Raw genomic sequence first — 18399 nt, 5'->3', positions numbered from 1 at the left:
AGAACCCATCTAAGACCCCTGTTGTGCATATGAAAGACTAAAACAAGGGGTTTCTTTTGTTTTTTAAACAAATATCATCATTGACAAGAGAGGAGTTCTCGTCTTCTTCAAGCTCTGTTCAATCAAACACCCATAACGCATCTGAAACAGCTTTATTTTTTATTTATTTTTTTTAGTTCCCGAATTTGCAGGTCACCATGGACCCGCAAGGTCAGGTGGGATGCGAGCACAGAGTTTTAGGGAGGTGGATTGGCAAGTATGGGTTCAGGGAGAGGAGCTATTTCGGTGAAGTGCACTGCCGATACCCTTTAGGGTTTCAGGAATCAGCAGCGCAGTAATGGGGGTTTCAAGGAGATGTTTCAGGTGGGGTTTGAAGCTAGTAACAGGGTTTCAGAAATCGACAGGGGGTGTCAAGGAGGTGTTTCAGGTAGGGGTTTAAGCTAGTAATGAGTGTTTTAGGAAGGGGTTTCAGGTGAGGGGTTTTTATAGATGGTTTTCTGTAGCAGTTCGGTAACTTAGAAGTACTTGTCATTTGGTCTTGAATCAAGACTTATACAATTGGTTCAACTATGCACCTGTGAATTTCTGAAATGTATTTTTGTTCTTAAGAGAAATAGGCCAAAAAAACAGGATACCACCAGACTGAGATGGAGATTTCTTATTGCCAACAGACCACAGCCCAGATGGGCCACAAAACTGGATCGAAGTAGGTGTCCTTGGAGGGCAATAATCACACACAGTACGAAGAAAAAATTGCTGGACAGATAATTAATAATTTCATAAATCAATCTGAAACCATGGAATGAGCTTGATCTGTAGAAGGTGTTTCCGGTTTCTGGTGCAAGCTCTCATGAAACCATCTTTTGGGATCCTTAAATATGAGCTTTCTGTTTGGCCATTAATTGGTTAATATCAAATTTGAGTTTCATTGGTAGGTGGTTAGACCCTCGTATATCACCATGTATATCACCATCGACGGTGACGGTGACGGTGGTGGTGGTGCTGGCGGTGGAGGAGGAAGAGGAGACGGCGGCAGTAGTGGTGGTGGTGGTGGTGGTGCTGCTGGCGATGGAGAAGGAAAGAAAGAAGTATTTTAGGTTGAAGATGATGAAAAGGGTAGAATTGGAAATGCAGTTTTAATTTGTTAGTAAAGGATAACATTGTCTTTTCAAACCATTAACTAACAGCACCCTAACCCCGTCAGCCATAAGGGGTCAAAACGTAAGGTGGGAAAACCAAGGGGAGGAACGTGTAATTAGGGCAAAGTACAGGGGAGGGTGACGTAATTTACCCTAAAAAAAAATAGTGTTGATGGTCAATTCCACAAACTGCCTATTATCTTTGCCAAACTGCCACATCCAAATCAGCATGACCCACACCCCCATCTGTAGTGCTCCACACAGCTCATTGTTGCACGATGTGGTATGACATCACCTCTCTTACTAATGCAACTCAATCAGACAAATCTCTTTCACTTTCAAGATCCAAAGCAAAAGAGACCTGCTTATTTTCATATATGGATTGTTCATAGCCTGAATTGTTTGTAGTTTTCATGTACCTCTTCTCTATGTTCTAACGGGAATTTTTAGCACCTGCGGTTCCCCTGTCTGGTACGGTTCTCTAGTGCCTCTAATAAAAAGAGGTGGATCCCACCCGGGTAGTGTGTTCAGTCAAGGGGTGGAATGGTCATTTCAGCCCCCCTATGAGAGGAACCACACAACCGTACCGATCAACGAATCTCAGGGGATAAAGGTCTATACTAACGATAGCCCACCTATTTCAACACTCCCTATATAAGTCTGGGCATGTTCATAATCATTGTGTAGGTCATTATTACACTTCAAAGGTAACATCTACTTGTTAACAAAATATTATGTTATTTCCATAGGCCTAATTAACTTCTACTTTTTGTTGTTATGCCAATATAGTGGTTATATGTCACCAGAGTATGCGATGCAAGGGATTTTCTCAATAAAATCGGACGTGTTCAGTTTTGGTGTATTATTATTGGAGATCATTACTGGCAAGAAGAACAATGCATATTTTCATATAGATCCTTCAACAAATTTAATAGAACATGTGAGTAAGTACATTTGTTTGTTTACATTATTTTTGCAAAAATATTTTCAGTTCCCATTCCTTATGTTCAGATGATTTTATGGAACAATTTCAGGTATGGAACTTGTGGAAAGAAGATCGAGCTTTGGAGATAGTTGATTCATCAATGGGTGACTCATACCCTTCTCATGAAGTTTTGAGGTGCATTCAAGTTGGGTTGTTGTGTGTACAAGAAAGTACATCAGATAGACCAACCATGTCAAATGTTATTTTCATGTTGGGGAGTGAAACAAAGATGGCTACACCTAACCAACCTACTCTTATTATGAAGAGAACTCTTAAGGGTCTAGATTCATCTACCACAGAGACTGGTTCTTGCTCTATAAATGAAATGACAACGACTGTGGTAGAGCCTCGATAAATAAATTTTTTTTTAGAAAACCTTGCACACCACCTACAACCTACTAAAATTTTAGCCCCAAAGATTGAAATTCTTGGTGTAATCGTAATATAAGAGCACCGAACTACAAATATAGGTAATCAAATATTGTTGAAGAAAACATGTAATTCTCTTTTTGGTTTTATGATTATGTAAATGCGTTAGTGTAACCATATTTACTTTTTTACTATCAATACATACTTTGCTGACCTTTAACAAAAAAAAGTTGAAGAAAACATGTGACTCATCAATTTTTCTTATGTTTTATTTTTTGGAAAATTTCATCCCCCTCCCCTCTAAGTTTGCCTAATATCAATACAGTACCCAAGTTTTGAAAAATATCTTTCCCCTTCCCTACTTTATAAAGTTACTATCAACCGTACCTTAAGTATGTAACGCTGTTTAAATAACATGTGTAAGGACAAAATTACCCTTTTTAATATCTATTGAAAACATGTCTTTCTCTCTTGCTTGTGAAAAGACTATATTACCCTTTTATTGAATTACAAAGAATGAATAACCAAAACAAAATGGACCGCTCACCAAACCAGAATTTGGACCTGCACCTCTTGTCTTCTTCCTCTCACACACTGAACCATCCATCTCTCTTCTTCAGAGTTCGAAGCTATTCTCAGATCTGTTCTGTTCGTAGGTTTCAATTCCTTTCTGCTCTTCGTCTTCTCCCTGTGTCCCTAATGCTTACTGATTAGTATACTATTGGCCACTCTCTTCTCCTTTGTGCGTCTTCTTCTTCTTCCTCCGCCAGCAACTCGACCGATCCTTATGCTGAAACTAGGGTTGAGGCATGTTCCAACCAATTCTCCTCGACCGTGATCATATTGGAATCACGCTGACTGATCCAGATTCCGATTCTGGATCAAATTCTAAGGGTTGATAAAGGAATCGCATCAATTCGAAGTTTTTAACTTTTAAACCATGGGGATTGAATAAGAAAATGAAGAGCCCAAATGGAGCAGGTGGGAGCGTAAGGAAAATTTGAGGGAAAGATGTATTGAATCGATTCATAAAAAAGATGAGGTGAAAACCGAAACCCCACTGAAACCCATTTCCATCCATTCCATTTTTATTCTTCATTCCTTCTTTCTATTCCCCATTTCCATATAGTCAAACCTGAAACCTCTGCAACCAATCTTTGTTTCCTATTTCTTGAAACCCATTTTGATTCCACTACCATCGACCCACTTTCTCCTTCATTTTCTATTTTGTCTTTCTATTTTTATAAAAAATCCCACCTAAACCCCACCGAACCCTCTCCCATTTTCCATATTCTTCTTCTATTATCCAGCCGTTATCACATCCCACTCTATTTCTTCTTTTTTTTTCTACTGAAATCACTTCTCCCACTTTCTCTTCCCATCCCGGTTTTTTATCCTTTCTTCCATTAACCAATTTCTCATCGTATCCCAACCACGACATAACCAATTCCTTCTTCTCTGTCACCGCCAACAACCACTTCACTCTGCTCCCCAACTTCAGCGCCTCATCGCCTCATTGCCCGCGTATCAACATTACTGAAAACAGAACATTACCTATAAACAAGAACAGAGGAAGTAAAGGAAAATTTTGAGGGAAACGTGTATTGGATCGATTCATAAAAAAGATGTTAGAAGATAATCCGCATCGGTGCATCACTTTCTTCCTCACACATAAGCACACACATATAGAAGATTTGTGTTCGTAAGAGACACCACAGGGTTTTAGGGCTTTATAAAGGAATGACTGAGGAAGGAAAGGAGGAGCAAGTTGTTTGTTATACATACGAACTAGGGTTGGGTTTTCCGAATTCTTATATCAACTTCCCACTTTTGCCCTGTGGTGGTGGTGGCGATGGAAGAGGATCGGAGGCGGCAGTGGTGACGATGATGGTGGTACTGGGGGAAGAAGGAGAAGAAGAAGAAGAAGCACAGAGGAAGAAGACGACGCAAAGTTGAGAATGTCGTCGCCACCGACGGAGATGGAGGAGATGAGGGTGTGCAGGTAGAAGGGGACAACGTGTTGGGAGAGCCACGACATTCGACTGGTTGGATGCCATTTCAGGGACGAAGGAGTTAGGTATGGACAGTAGCAGAGAGATGGATGGTTTAGTGTGTGAGAGGAAGAAACATTGGATAGTTCAGTGTGTGAAACGAAGAAGACGAGAGGTGCAGGTCCAAATTCTGGTTTGGTCACGGTTTATCTCAAAAAAACAATATTTCAACTCAACTTTTGTAGGATTTTAATTAAGGTCCGTTAGATCTCCTTTAGGCCATGTATCACTCTCACAAGAGAGGGCAGGATGATGGCTGCTACCTCTTAAGACGTAGAAGATCTAAATCTTGCAAAAAGGGGATTTTGGGATTGGAGGGGTAAAAACGAAATTAAAATAAATTAAGGGTAATTGGGGTTTTAGATAAAGTGGACCTGTCTACGTCATCAATTAATGATAGTTTTTAACAATTAGGGTGCGATTGACAGTAACTTTATAAAGTAGGGAAGGGGAAAGATATTTTTCAAAACTTAGGTACTTGATTGATATTAGACAAACTTAGAGGGGAGGGGATGATATTTTCCTTTTATTTTTAAATAAAGGTAATTACCAATTCTATAGGGGCTGTAATAAAATGGATTATTTGCATCAAAATCAAATGACTTAAGCCGATTTTATTTATTCCAAATCAAACTCAAATCGAAATCATCGAGACCAATTTTTGAAATCAATTCCCTATCCTAAAACCTTGGGTTGGCGTCTCAGCCCCTCATGGTCAAGGCCCCAATCCCGGTCTATTGGTGCCCACCGTTAATTTGTTTCTGTCAAGTTGAATATTGATGGGGCGTGCAGGGGGAACCTAGGAATGGGGGGTGGAGGTGCTATTATCAGAAATGGTGAGGGAGGAGTAATAGTAGCCTATGCCAAGTTTTATGGTGAATGCACCAATAATTTAGCTGAAATGAGAGCTCTAGTAGATCGTTTCATTCTTTGTAGGGAGAAGGGACTCAATAATGCGTATGTCAACTCAGATTCAAGTACAATTGTACGGGGTGCTATGAGCAAGCAATGTAATCCTTGGAGGGCTTGGTACTGGTTCCATGAGATATTATCCCTGATGCAAGAAGCGCAGGCAACAATGATTTTTACGTACAGAGAAGGTAATAGGGCAGCAGACTGGCTTGCAAACTAAGCATGTGACAGAAAGGAAGACATGATTTTTGAAACAGAAAGTGAACTCCCATGTGAGTTACTACAGATAATCCGGGAAGATGCACTAGGCCTACCTGTCATAAGAAAGTAGTGTGGGGAGAAGGATTGAGCTTAGAGAGAGCTAAGTGATGTTAGCCACTATGGCGAGGGTTGGGGTAAGGCGGGAATGTCCCCCCCCCCCCCCATTGTATTCTGATTCTCTAGTGTTTTTATTGTTAATAAAATGCTAGGGGCTGTCCCGGGTCCCAGAGAATATTCGGGGTAAAAATAAATAAAAATTTGATCCAAGATACCTTCGAAGAGGACAAAATTTTGGGTTGTAGAAATGTTCATGCTACCGAGTTGACAGCCAAAGATATGGTATAAAAAAGAAATATTGTAATCTAGAAAGATATTTGTGAACCACAAGGGAAAATGAATTAATCTATTTCTTTAGCTGCAAAGCTCAGTTAATAGGAACATTCCTGCACCTTGGGTAATAGTAAAACTTTTTCTCTTGGAAAGACATTTGACTCATCTTGACTCAGGAAAACATTTTTCAGTTTCCACCATATATCGTATGCCAAACGTGGATGCCGTATGCCGTAAGGCATATGCCATATGCCGAATGGCGTATTCCATATGGGTCCCCTAAGGTGGATTCCTTGTGAATCGATGTGACCTGTTCTCATACATGGACGTGAACTTGACTAAGAAAAATACAAGCCGCCCAACTTTTAATTAATGGTGGAGTATGTCTCGTTCATATCTGAAAAAGATTAATCCGATCAGGTACCCACATAGGGACGGGGGGATAGATCTGACCCCTCCATGAAGATCCCACTTTGGAAGAAGCATTCCATCCATATACCATTAACTTCAAACTTTGTTAAATGCTTTTTGCTTCATTAATAAACTGCTAGCCAGTGTGATTCAGTGTGAATGAGAAGAAAATATCGTTCAGATGTCATGTTCCCTCCAACATGGTTATGCTTCCTACTCTTCCATTTCAACACCTCCGCCGCTGCCCTAATCACCTCTTCTCCTACCGACACCCTAAATCCACTTGAATCAATCACCGACGACCAAATTGTTGTCTCCACTGAAAGCAATTTTGCGTTGGGCTTCTTTAGCCCTGGCAATTCTAGTTTCAGGTACGTTGGAATTTGGTACAACACAGTTCCTGAAACCACTGTGGTTTGGGTCGCCAACAGAGACAACCCTATCAACGATTCCTCCGGAATCCTCACCTTCGCCCTGGATGGGAATCTCGTCGTCTCTTCCCGTAGAGATCAGAGACGTCCTCTCTGGTCCACCAATATCTCCATAAGTTCCAACTCCACCTTTCTGAAGCTCCTTAACTCCGGAAACCTCGTTCTATACGGCACGAGCAACGGCACCGACAACACAAATAGGATCTTGTGGCAAAGCTTCGACCATCCGACACACATGATCCTTGCTGGTATGAAACTAGGGTTGGACCGGATAACCGGTCTGAACCGGGTTCTGATATCCTGGAAGTCCAAAGACGACCCTGGCAGAGGGAATTACTCGCTCCTGTTCGACCCAAGGGGACGGTCAACCGAACAGTTCTTGTACAAGGGGTCGGCTCCGGTCTGGCGAACCGGGCCCTGGAACGGCCAAAGCTTTAACGGGGTCCCAGAGATGACCCAGACTGACATCTTCAGTTACAAGTTCGTCAACAACAACGACGAGCTCTACCTGATTTACGAGAGCGACGTCTTCTCACCAATCATTCTGGATGAATTTGGGATCGTTCAGCGATGGATAGAGAGTTACCGTCGTTGGATAACATTATTTTGGGCACCTAAAGACAGGTGCGATTATTACGGACACTGCGGGGCCTACGCGACCTGTCGCATTACGGATAACGCTTTAGAGTGCGCGTGTCTGCCGGGTTTCCAACCAAAGTCTCCAATGGACTGGTACTTGAGGGAATGGTCTGATGGGTGCGTCAGGAAGAGAAGCGTTGGGTGCGGTAAGGGAGGAGACGGGTTCTTGAAGTTGGTAGGCGTGAAGCTTCCTGACACGTCGATGTCTCTAGTCGACAAGAGTTTGAGCCTCAAGGAATGCGAGCGAGAATGCTTGAAGAACTGCTCTTGCAATGCGTACGCCCCTTCAGATATTACCGACGGAGGCAGTGGTTGCGTTGCTTGGTTTGATAATTTGATAGACATTCGATATTTCAATGCCGGCGGTGGTGATGATTTATATCTACGTGTGGATGCAGTGGAGCTAGGTCCGTTACTTCCATCTTCTATTCTAAACATTTTTTTACATTTTCTTATGGAGTTCAGATGAACAAATGAACGTACATTTCATTAATCACATTTTAATTTTGTTTTCATAAAAATCCCTTCTCCTCTTATAAATGATAAAAATAGGACAGATGGTTGGCTCTCACATGTATGTCCATCTGTTGGTCCGTGCAACAGGTGAACATACATGACATTAATGTTTTATGTCATGTCCGTGCTTATATAGATGAGTATGAGTTTATGACCTTAATGTTTTGTGTAGCTACACATGCAAGAAAAGATAAAGAGTTTCTTCATAACAAGCGAAGAGTGGCGATTCTTACGGCGTCTCTTGTTGTGGTTGTGCTTCTCTTTGCTGCATGTGTCTACTGTTTGTTGAAAAAGATAAGAGGTAAAAAAAAAAAAAATTTGGATCATAGGTACTTTGGTAGAATTCATTCTCTCGGACTATTTTTTCCATCTTGCATGGAACCCAAGAATCTCTCTTTTCACAAGGGAGAATTTCAAGGAACATGGCTCTCCTCCGGTCGTGGTGGGAGCTAGAGGATCCAGCCTAGCAAAACAAGAGGGATTTGGACATTTCATGGGGGGGGGGGGGGAGCGCCTATGAAATGACTGATAGACCCCTGTTTTTTGTTGGGTTGGATCCTCCAGCTTCCGCCACGGCTGGAGGTGAACTGAATACCTTTCCGAGAGGACTGTGGTTCCTATGTCCCAAGTTTGGCTTGGCAACAACCTCGGCTCTGATACCACTCATTAAGGACTTAGGTACAACTTATTCTCAAAAGCTAGCCATTAAAAAAAAGATAGTCAACTACCTATAAAACCCCACATTTCCCTTTTATAATTGATGTAAAACTATTTTTTCTGTCAGAACTCTAACACGGGTTTTGGTTCTCGTACGAGAACCTGATCTACACTCAAAAGTAAAGAAAAGAGGGGGGGGGAAACCTTTCTTATTTTTTTACCAGCTTCACCCAGCCGCAACGAGTTAATGAGTTGAACTCATTTTCCAAATGATTGATTATTGAAGTCTATTAGTCAAACCAGAACTTCTAATGTTAACTATATATGCTCGATTAGGGGCCATCGAGAAGCGGCAGCGTGGTGGTTTCTTGTTTGATTTAACAACTAGTTCATCAAGCTATAAAAACTTCACTGGAATAAGTGAGCTTCAAGACAATGGGAGGAATCCCGAATTGCCATTTATTGAACTTGATGCTGTTGCAGCTGCCACAGACAATTTCTCTCCCAATAACAAGCTTGGAGAAGGTGGTTTTGGTGCTGTCTACAAGGTAGCTTCTCTTCCCATGCATCACCAATTAATATTTAGTTTACATTTAGTAGGATCCACTCAGGCTGTCTGTAGCGGCCTGAGTGACACAGACTGAGTCGCACGCTCAAAGACTGCCTTATCCCTATCTAAATCGCCTTATCTCTATCCAAATGCCTTACCCGAGCGGGGTTAAGGCGATCATTGCACGTCCAGCACAGTCTGCACCTCACAAGCTGCTATGGACAGCTGCACCGTAAACGATTTGAATTGCATTTGTTACTGGGTTGAATCTCAATTTCCAGGGTCGGTTGTTCAACGGGAAGGAGATAGCTGTTAAAAGACTATCCAAGAATTCAGGGCAAGGAATGGAAGAGTTTAAAAATGAAGTTCTACTGATTGCCAAACTTCAGCATAGAAATTTGGTTAGGCTTCTAGCTTGTTGTGTCCATGAAGAAGAAAAGATGCTAATCTATGAGTATATGCTCAACAAAAGCTTGGACTCTTTTATTTTCGGTATGTTTCACTGAATGCCTCCTCAAATTTGTTTTTATATATTTAATAACGGAAAAAGAACGCTCCAGGTTACGTAGCGTATGCTATGGTGCTTGACTGTGTCTATCTCACTCCTCCCCTCCTAAGAAATGACTCTATTGTGGGATGAAAGAGATAGACACAGGGAGTCACTAGCATATGCTACTACTGAGAACTCAATCTCATATAATAATTAAGGGTTAGTTTATGTATAATCATGCATGGTGACAGTGAGTTGTCACCCACGGGGCATAGAAAAGACAAAACACCATCACGAGGCTTACATTTTGATTACTCAAAATATCTCTATTGTACGGATGTCTAAAATAAAGGTTTTGTCTGAAAGAGAAACCAATGGTGCCAAGCGTATTGTACCCAACCATAGTTATACCAAGTAAGACCCTATAATTAAAAGGTTTTTTATTATTATTTTTATATTTTGGTGTTATATTGTTATGTCTCCCATTGCAACATGTATGGTCGATTTTCAAATTTTAATTATTTCATACAAAAAAAAAAAAAAAATTGGACAGATAAAACTAAGAGTGCATTGCTTGATTGGCGAAAACGATTTGAAATCATAGATGGAATTGGTCGAGGTGTCCTCTATCTTCACCAAGACTCTAGGTTGAGAATCACTCATAGAGATTTGAAAGCCAGTAATGTGTTGCTAGACGAAGAGATGAACCCCAAAATTTCAGATTTTGGTATGGCGAGAATTTTTGGAGGAAACCAAATTCAAGCAAATACAGCCAAAGTGGTTGGTACATAGTAAGCTTTTCTTTCCTTCCGTTTCTTTCTTGCTAATTAAAGGACAAACCTAGTTCAAGTGCATGTTGGACCTAGAAGGTTCTATTTATATATTATGTGTTTTGGACATAATAATCTTTTTTTCCTTCTTTTTTGTTTTCCTAAGTCTGCAGAGGCACCTGACGGTATTCCATTTGAGCTTCTGTGAGTATCAAAAAGCAATGAGACTAAGTCATATCAAGATGGACGATCCCATGGTCTTCCGTGACATACCTTCATTTATGTCCGGGAGTGACAGTCTTAAGTCCCTACAGCCACAGCCTGTGCTATCATATTTAATGTTGTGTGGTTAATATTGATTGAGCTTTGACTAGCTATTAATGAACCACTTGGACTCTAACCAGTTGAGTGGAATTCTTAAACATCTTACTGATATTGAGGAGCTCCAACATCCATGGTTTGAGGAATCGGTATTGGTACGATACCGATCCAAGGGTACTGACCAAGGGTTAAAATGTAAATAAAACCAGTTTTTATCAAAATTTGGGGTAAAATTGTGTGATACGGGCTGAACGGATCGGTATTGTATCAGTATTGACCTATCCCGATACCGATTATTAAAATCCTACCAACAAATATATTATTATTATTTGAAAATATAAGGAGTATTGGAGACCAAATTGGCTTAATACTTCCAACAAACTTAGAATACATGTGAATCTCAAACAGCTAGTTTTTCCTTGGAAATGAAAAGATAAATCAAATATTTGAATAAGAAACTAAGCTTGACTCAAACAGCTAGTTTGTTGATCCCAACAACTACTTTGATTGTTTATAAATTGGTGGAGTTATTTAATGTCACAATAACATATAGAAGAACATTAAAAGGCAATTGTGGACAAACTTAAACTGATTCATCATCTTGAGAAGTTGTTGTTTTAGCTACGTTGTCTACATCATCTTGAGAAGGGTTGTGAACAAAAATTGCAATCTATTCTAAATCCAAAGCAAGACATTCTGTGTCGATTTACTGAGCTTCAAAGTGTGTACAGTTTCATGTTTGAGAGAAGAAGCCATTGTTTGCTGTATTTGGAGTACTTTGTGTACTTGAAGAAAAGGTAAGTAATTACTTAGCCTATGTAGCTCTACTCCTTAATCCAAGGGACTGTGTTGAGTATAAAAGGGCATGATTCCTGCCCGAAAGGGATCCATAGTGGAGTAAAACCTTGGTCCGTGATCAGGATAGTGGACGTAGGATCATTTAGGTCCAAACCACTCTAAAATTGGTTTTGTACATCTGCCTCTCTCTCTATTTTGCACACATTTTAATGTAAGCACTTTATAATATCTCACATAACACTCAATATGTTTGTTGCTTGTTTATTTTCTTTGGTTTGTTATTTTGTGATGATAGGAATAGGTTTGGGTGTTTGTTAAATTTTTTTATTAAATTAGCCACAATCTATTTCACCTTTTTTTTTTTTTTTTTTTCATTCAATCCTACAATGCTCTAGTTTTCTCCTATCTGTTATCAATCCCTCCTGATGAGTTTCAACCAAATTTGGATCCTACACCTCTCCCAGAGCCCATGTTTGATAGGAACCCATCAAAAGTTGAGTAGGGTTGTGGTGTGATAAGATGAGTGCATAAACAAGAGAAAGAAATCAAGCAAACAATCACACACAATCAAGAGAAATTTATTGTGGTTCGACATGAATGCCTATTCATCTACCAAAGAATCTGAGAATTTTCTATTGATCCCAAAAAAATCCTACTCATCTCGATCTCCACCTCATTGTGGGATCTCCTTACTAAGGTTTTTTCTCAAAGAGACAATAAATAGGCACTCTAGAAACCCTAATTCCCACAAAATTATAATTTTACTCATGTATATATGATAGACCCAAAATCGATCCAATTAAACAATATACAAGCCTAAGAATAATTGTGTGAGCCAAAGTAAGAGGGTGGTCTAGGATTGAGAAGAGTCAAAGAAGTGAACAAGGCAGGGTTGTTAAAACTTCTGTGGAATATAGCTGAAAGAAAAGAGAGCTTATGGATCAAATGGTTCTACTCTAGATATCTTAAGGAAAATTCTATCTAAACAGTTGTGTGTGCTTCAAATGTTCTTTGGACCTGTGAAAAATTCCAAAGAATCACCTAATGGCTACAAATGCAATTAAAAGCTAATGTTTCTTGTTGTTACTTCCATGGACCTGATTAACTTTTATTTTGTGTTGTTGTTATACTATAGTGGTTATATGTCACCAGAGTATGCCATGAAAGGGATTTTCTCAATAAAGTCGGACGTATTTAGTTTTGGAGTATTATTATTGGAGATCATTAGTGGCAAGAAGAACAATGTATATTTTCATGAAGATCCATCGATTAGTACTTTAATAGAACATGTGAGTAATTAAGTACATTTGTCTACTTACATTATTGCTGTAAAAATATTATTCAGTTCCTATTCCTTATGTTTGGATGATTGTATGGAACAATTTCAGGTATGGGACTTGTGGAAAAAATGTCGAGCATTGGAGATAGTTGATTCATCAATGGCTGACTCTTACCCTGCTCATGAAGTTTCGAGGTGTATCCAAATTGGGTTGTTGTGTGTGCAAGAAATTGCATCAGATAGGCCAACCATGTCAAGTGTTGTTTTCATGCTCGAGAATGAAACAAAGATCCCTACACCTAACCAACCTGCTCTTATTATGAAGAGAACTCTCAAGGGTCTAGAATCATCTACCTCGGAGACGGGATCATGCTCTATAAATCAAATGACAATGACTGTGTTAGATCCTCGATAAAGATGAAAGATTTTTGCGTTGTGCATTTTTTTTTCTTCTTCAGGTTAGCAAAAAAATGATATTATATGAAATAGGCTGTACAAATTGTTTAACGTCCAGACGTACCTAGACGGAAAAATACAAAAATCATCTTAAATTCCACCTTTGGCATTGCCATCAGTAGAATGGAAGATGATTCAATAGACACACCCATCAGAATCTGAAAATTTTCTATTCACCAAAAGATAAGTTCTATAGCTCTCTCTCCCCCATCACTGTGTGATCTCCATACTAGGATTTTCCAATGAGATAATAAATAGCCATCTTAAAACCCTATCTCCCACACAGTTACAAGTTTACCCATTATATGTAATAAACCCAAAGCCGATCAAATTATACATATACAAGCCTAATAATAATTGTAGGCCACTATTCACCCAAAAAAAAAAAATAATTGTAGGCCATTGCAAAATACAAGACACAATACCAACAATTTTCCACACTGGCTTGGGTTTTGTAACCCACCCTGAAGAAAAATAGTGTTGATTAATTCTACATATTCCCTTATTATCTCTGCTTAACCGACACACCAAAACTAGCATGTCCCACACCCCAGCCCGAGGTGTTCCACAGCTCATTGTTGCATGATGTGTTGTGACTTCACCTCTTTTATTGATGCAAGCCAGCCAATGAGAGAGATCGCTTCCACTTACAAGATTCAAAGCGAAAAAGACCCGTTTCTTTCCATATATGGATTATTCATAATGAATTGTCTTTAGTCCACATGTACCTCTTACTTGGGTTCAAACGGTAATTTCACCTATTTCAACACTTCCTACAAGTCTATGCATGTTCCTAATCATTTGTCCCTGCATCAAAACTATGACGCCCTTCTAGAAACCTTGTGAACTCCACCTTTGGATGAGCATATGTAACTTCTCAAATCTGGAGTTCATTGTGAAATTATGTTTTTATTTGTATCTAGATGTGCTTAACCCTAGTCAAGGTTCACAGAATTCAATCAAACATGCAAATCCAAACATTCCCAATCCCGTCAATCTTGCTTTCACCATTGTTTGTCATTTAACCATACTATTATCACATGCATGACTTGTAGCAAACAAATTCTTGACTGAACACATATAAAATGTACTCGAATCTATTATCCAATCTGAATTTTTCGTACATAATTAAGTAGTGAGAAAAACATCTTCATCACTCAAGGTCTCATCCATGATAGCAGCATTGGATCATGTATCTCTATTCTCCATTTTGTCCTCCTATTATCTGTCTTACAGTTTGGGCAATTCTTTCTCATATGACCCTCCTCATCACAAAAACAACAAATTGTTTTCTGAATTTCTTACTTGGAGTAGCGTTATTCTTGTCAGTCTCTCCTTGTCTCTCATTTGAACTGTCTCTACTACGATCAACACTTGTAATTGAAACCCTACCCTCTTTTGATGTCCCCTCACCACTATTTATCTGTTGTGTCTCATTAATTAGCAAAGCTACAATAACTTCATCAAATTTTAGTAAAATGTGGCTTGCAATTCAAACTATTGACATCTATTGGGTGATCTTTGGTCTAGTTGCATCTTAATAACCCAATGCATTAACGAAAATGTGAACATCATAGAATGTATGATGGTGCAGTGCAATCACATTCAAAAGGAATATTATTTATTTTTTACATCATAATTTTAAGGGAAAATTACACTGCAACCCCTTGAGGTTTGTCTTAAATACATAGCGATCCCTGTGTTTTTAAATTATACAGTCGCACCCCCTGAGTGGACAGTGTTAAATAATACAATATAAAATACCAACTTTACCATCTTCATTAACCAAAAACTGTTAAATAATACAATTTAAAGGACAAAAAGACCCCTAAACAATTAACAAAATGACAGGTTGAGTCCCGTCTTCTTGAATAGACCAAAGTAGAGGGCTTTGGCCTTGGCTGCCGCCATGGTCGCTGCCCACATGGGTGATGGCCATGGTGGCTTCCATGTCGCCAGCTGGGGTGTCCACTCCTGTCGTCGGCCAATGTCGGTGACCCCCCCTCCCCCTTTTTGTGTTGTTGTAAAACGCAGGTGGGAGCTAAACTCCCCGGCGCTGCAACTGATGGTCTGTTGGTAAAACGCAGACAATAAATAGATCTATAAGGAAAATCAAATGAGGCTTCACACCAGCTCTGTAATTTATTGCTGATATCTTGACTTTCATTGAAGCTTTGGATTTGAAATGGAATCTTAATTAGTTTGAAGAATTATTAGGATAAAATGAAAATCTGGAAAAAAAAAAAAATTGGGAAAATGGCCTAGATCTACTAGATAAAAAAATTAATTATACTATAAGGAGGTTTAAAATTTGTTTTACATCTACTAGTTTCAATTTTAAAAGTATTTACTTAAACCCTGTAGTTAGTTACTACTCATGAGTTCCAAGAAAAAACATGATTGAACTTCCTAAAATACCCTAACCTTTCATCTTGCTTTCCTTTTTTATTTTATTTAATTCTTTCATTTTTTATCAATTGTGGGACCCACCACCACCTCCTCTTCCTCCTCTCTTTCTTCTTCTTTCTTTCTCTCCGGGCAAGGCTGGCAGCATCCCACCGTTGCAACCCTGCAACTCCACCCCCACCTGCAACCCGCCCCACCATGCTCGCATCAACCCCCAGTCCCCCACCCCATGACCTGCTGAATCCTTCTCTCTAATTCCCTTTGTCCTCCTAAAAATTACTGGAACATTCTCATCATTGCTCTCTATATTTCTCATAAAATTTTCTTCCCTCAATACTTAACCATCCCGGCCAGTACCTAAGCGGAGTTGGTTGTGGTGTCAATGAGAAGGTTGGAAGGAGTGGTCTGTGACAGAACTTGGCATAGACGAGGAGGAGAAAAAGTCAAGGAGCACGTTATGGAGAGGATTCCAATGACGTCAACGAGGCTTGGCCAGAACCCATTAACCATGTTGTCGTTGTAGTTGAAGCTCCCTGGAGACTGCGCTTCAGCATCATTGAAGACGAAGAAGAAAGGAACCAAGATGATGATGGTGGTGGTGATCGAAACCAAATTACACATAGCGATTCGCGAAGTGAAGGAACAAACTTTGCTGAAATGCTCTAACATAAATTGCGAAAAATGTATCTCCAAGGAATTATTTCTAATGGCACAATTAGTAGAGAATTTGAAAAGCTATGGGTTTTGACGTTCTGTATTTGCAGCCCGACTAATACCATAATAATGAACATTTATTGTAATATTAACAGTAAAGCACTAGAAACATCGAATTTCGTATAGGGCGGCATTGAAGTGAGAGGGGAGAGTGAGAACGGGAGAGGGAGGAGGTGTTACAGGTGGGGGGTGGAGCTGCAGGTTGCAGCGGTGGGATGCTGCAGCCTTGTGCGAAGAAGAAAGAAAGAAAAAGGAAGAAAGGAGGAATAGGAGGAGGTGGTGGTGGGTCCATCATGTTAATCAATTAATTAAATAAAAATATTAAAAAAAAAAAAGAAAGAAGGAATAAAAAAACGGAGAGAGAAGATGAAGTGTTAGTGTATTTTTTGAAGTTTCATCTCTAAGATTTCCATAAGGTGGGCTGGCATAGCCTCACTTTATTTTATTAAAATCAGTTTAGTTGTGTTGATGGGAGCTGTCTTAATGGTATGAATCCAGTTACCATGTGTGGACCTAAGGTATTGTTTCCTTAATGGGAAGGAAACCCTAGTTTCTATGCAGGGTTAGTCCCTACCCTCACCACTATACATAGTTGTCACTGGCCCATTAAGTGACTTCTTAGTGTGAAAATCTAAAGTCAAGTGGAAGAGGGGAGACCAGACCAACGTTCGTGTGCGACAGGGATCATAAAGCAAGTTTTTTGCTTCATCTATGGATCCAGGTACGCCATCTCCATAATTTATGTGTATGCTCATTGATCTCCATGAATGTTCCGCATGATTGTTTTTATCAATGGTATCAGAGCCTGATCATGATTGATCAATGAGACTATAATTTTTTATTATTATTGCGTGTGAACGCATTGGATTCAAATAAATAAAAAAAAATTTGCATCGGCCATTGCCGTGTGAATAAAATAAGTTCTGTCGACATGTCTCTATTATTTAGCAGCCACAAACAAAGAAAAAAAAAAAAAAGGATTTCCTTGCAATGGCTGTAGTTTTCTGTTCGATTTATTTTGGGCATCTGGGCATCGGCATAGTGGTCGCCGGAGGGAGAAGACCCTTCATCGAGGTTACCAGTGGTCACCGTGCCCTTGTCTGGCCATCGCAAGAGGCGGTAATGGTTTTTTTTGAAACCCAGAAGTTTTTTTTACTTCCCAAATCTGTTTTCTGTTGGGGTTTTTATCGGAATAAATTCTCAGGTTTATGGTCGTCGGAGTACGGCAGACCTTCGCCGGGGTTTTTCCCTGGCCGCCGACCCTTGCTTTGGCCACCGAATACAATCGGCGGTGGTGAGTTTCCTTAAACCCCAAAAGTTTTTCCTTTTTCAGTTTTGCGTTTTTGGGAAGAAGACAGGGGAATATTCCCTTGTCGATTCTCTTACCTTTTTTTATTATAAAATAATAATAATAATAATACATAATGGAAAGTCAAAAAAAAATCAAATTGGTAAGTAAGGGTTTGCTAACATGCGCTTTGGGTTTTGCTAACGTGCACCCCGGGTCGGGTCGACACAGTGACCAATTCGATGACCCGGGTGTGACCCGGATTTTGACCCGACCCGGGTTATCTGATCCGTTGACTGGTCAAAGTTTGACTGTTGACCAAAAACAGAAACAAAAAAAGAAAACACATACAGAAAACAGAAAACAGAAACAAAAACGGAAAACAGAAAACAGAAAAGAAGTTCTTTTGGTTTTTATTTGTAATTTATTTATGGTTTATTTCTCCTTTCATTTATAAACAGAAATAGACAATGAAGTTTTGGTTTCCATTCTGTTTCTATTTATACCTTGTGCTATTCTGATCTGTCATGATAGGAAACACATAACTTCTAACACTTAGAAAGTTTTGATGTGTTTCCAATTTTCACATTGTGAGACTTTGTGATTGTCATTGTGTTGGTATATTA

General features: G+C 39.6%; 4 protein-coding genes across 4 annotated transcripts in view; all 4 read left to right on the top strand.

Moving 5' to 3' along the window:
• The window catches only part of LOC122639971 (G-type lectin S-receptor-like serine/threonine-protein kinase B120), a 31571-nt gene extending 21038 nt beyond the window's left edge, over positions 1 to 10533 (top strand). The window contains exons 2-3 of the mRNA XM_043833041.1: positions 9533 to 9743; positions 10295 to 10533. Of these exons, the coding sequence (XP_043688976.1) occupies positions 9596 to 9743; positions 10295 to 10533 (387 nt within the window). The 5' untranslated portion in view covers positions 9533 to 9595. The remainder of the gene's footprint in view (positions 1 to 9532; positions 9744 to 10294) is intronic.
• Positions 6618 to 9345, top strand: LOC122638610 (G-type lectin S-receptor-like serine/threonine-protein kinase At1g11410). The gene is made up of 3 exons (XM_043831470.1): positions 6618 to 7935; positions 8217 to 8345; positions 9038 to 9345. Exons 1-3 carry the CDS (start codon positions 6618 to 6620, stop codon positions 9343 to 9345), a joined length of 1755 nt encoding a protein of 584 aa, XP_043687405.1.
• LOC122639968 (receptor-like serine/threonine-protein kinase SD1-8) overlaps positions 9143 to 18399 on the top strand; it is a 65816-nt gene continuing 56559 nt past the window's right edge. The window contains exon 1 of the mRNA XM_043833039.1: positions 9143 to 9249. The gene's annotated coding sequence lies outside the window, so the exon portion shown is untranslated. The remainder of the gene's footprint in view (positions 9250 to 18399) is intronic.
• On the top strand, positions 10438 to 13327 carry LOC122639969 (receptor-like serine/threonine-protein kinase SD1-6). The gene is made up of 3 exons (XM_043833040.1): positions 10438 to 10518; positions 12766 to 12919; positions 13019 to 13327. Exons 2-3 carry the CDS (start codon positions 12773 to 12775, stop codon positions 13322 to 13324), a joined length of 453 nt encoding a protein of 150 aa, XP_043688975.1. The 5' UTR covers positions 10438 to 10518; positions 12766 to 12772; the 3' UTR covers positions 13325 to 13327.

The sequence above is a fragment of the Telopea speciosissima genome, chromosome 9 (assembly GCF_018873765.1).
Source record: "Telopea speciosissima isolate NSW1024214 ecotype Mountain lineage chromosome 9, Tspe_v1, whole genome shotgun sequence".
NCBI lineage: Eukaryota > Viridiplantae > Streptophyta > Magnoliopsida > Proteales > Proteaceae > Telopea > Telopea speciosissima.
Note: the sequence above shows the minus strand (reverse complement) of the source record. Positions and strands in the feature narration are given on the sequence as shown.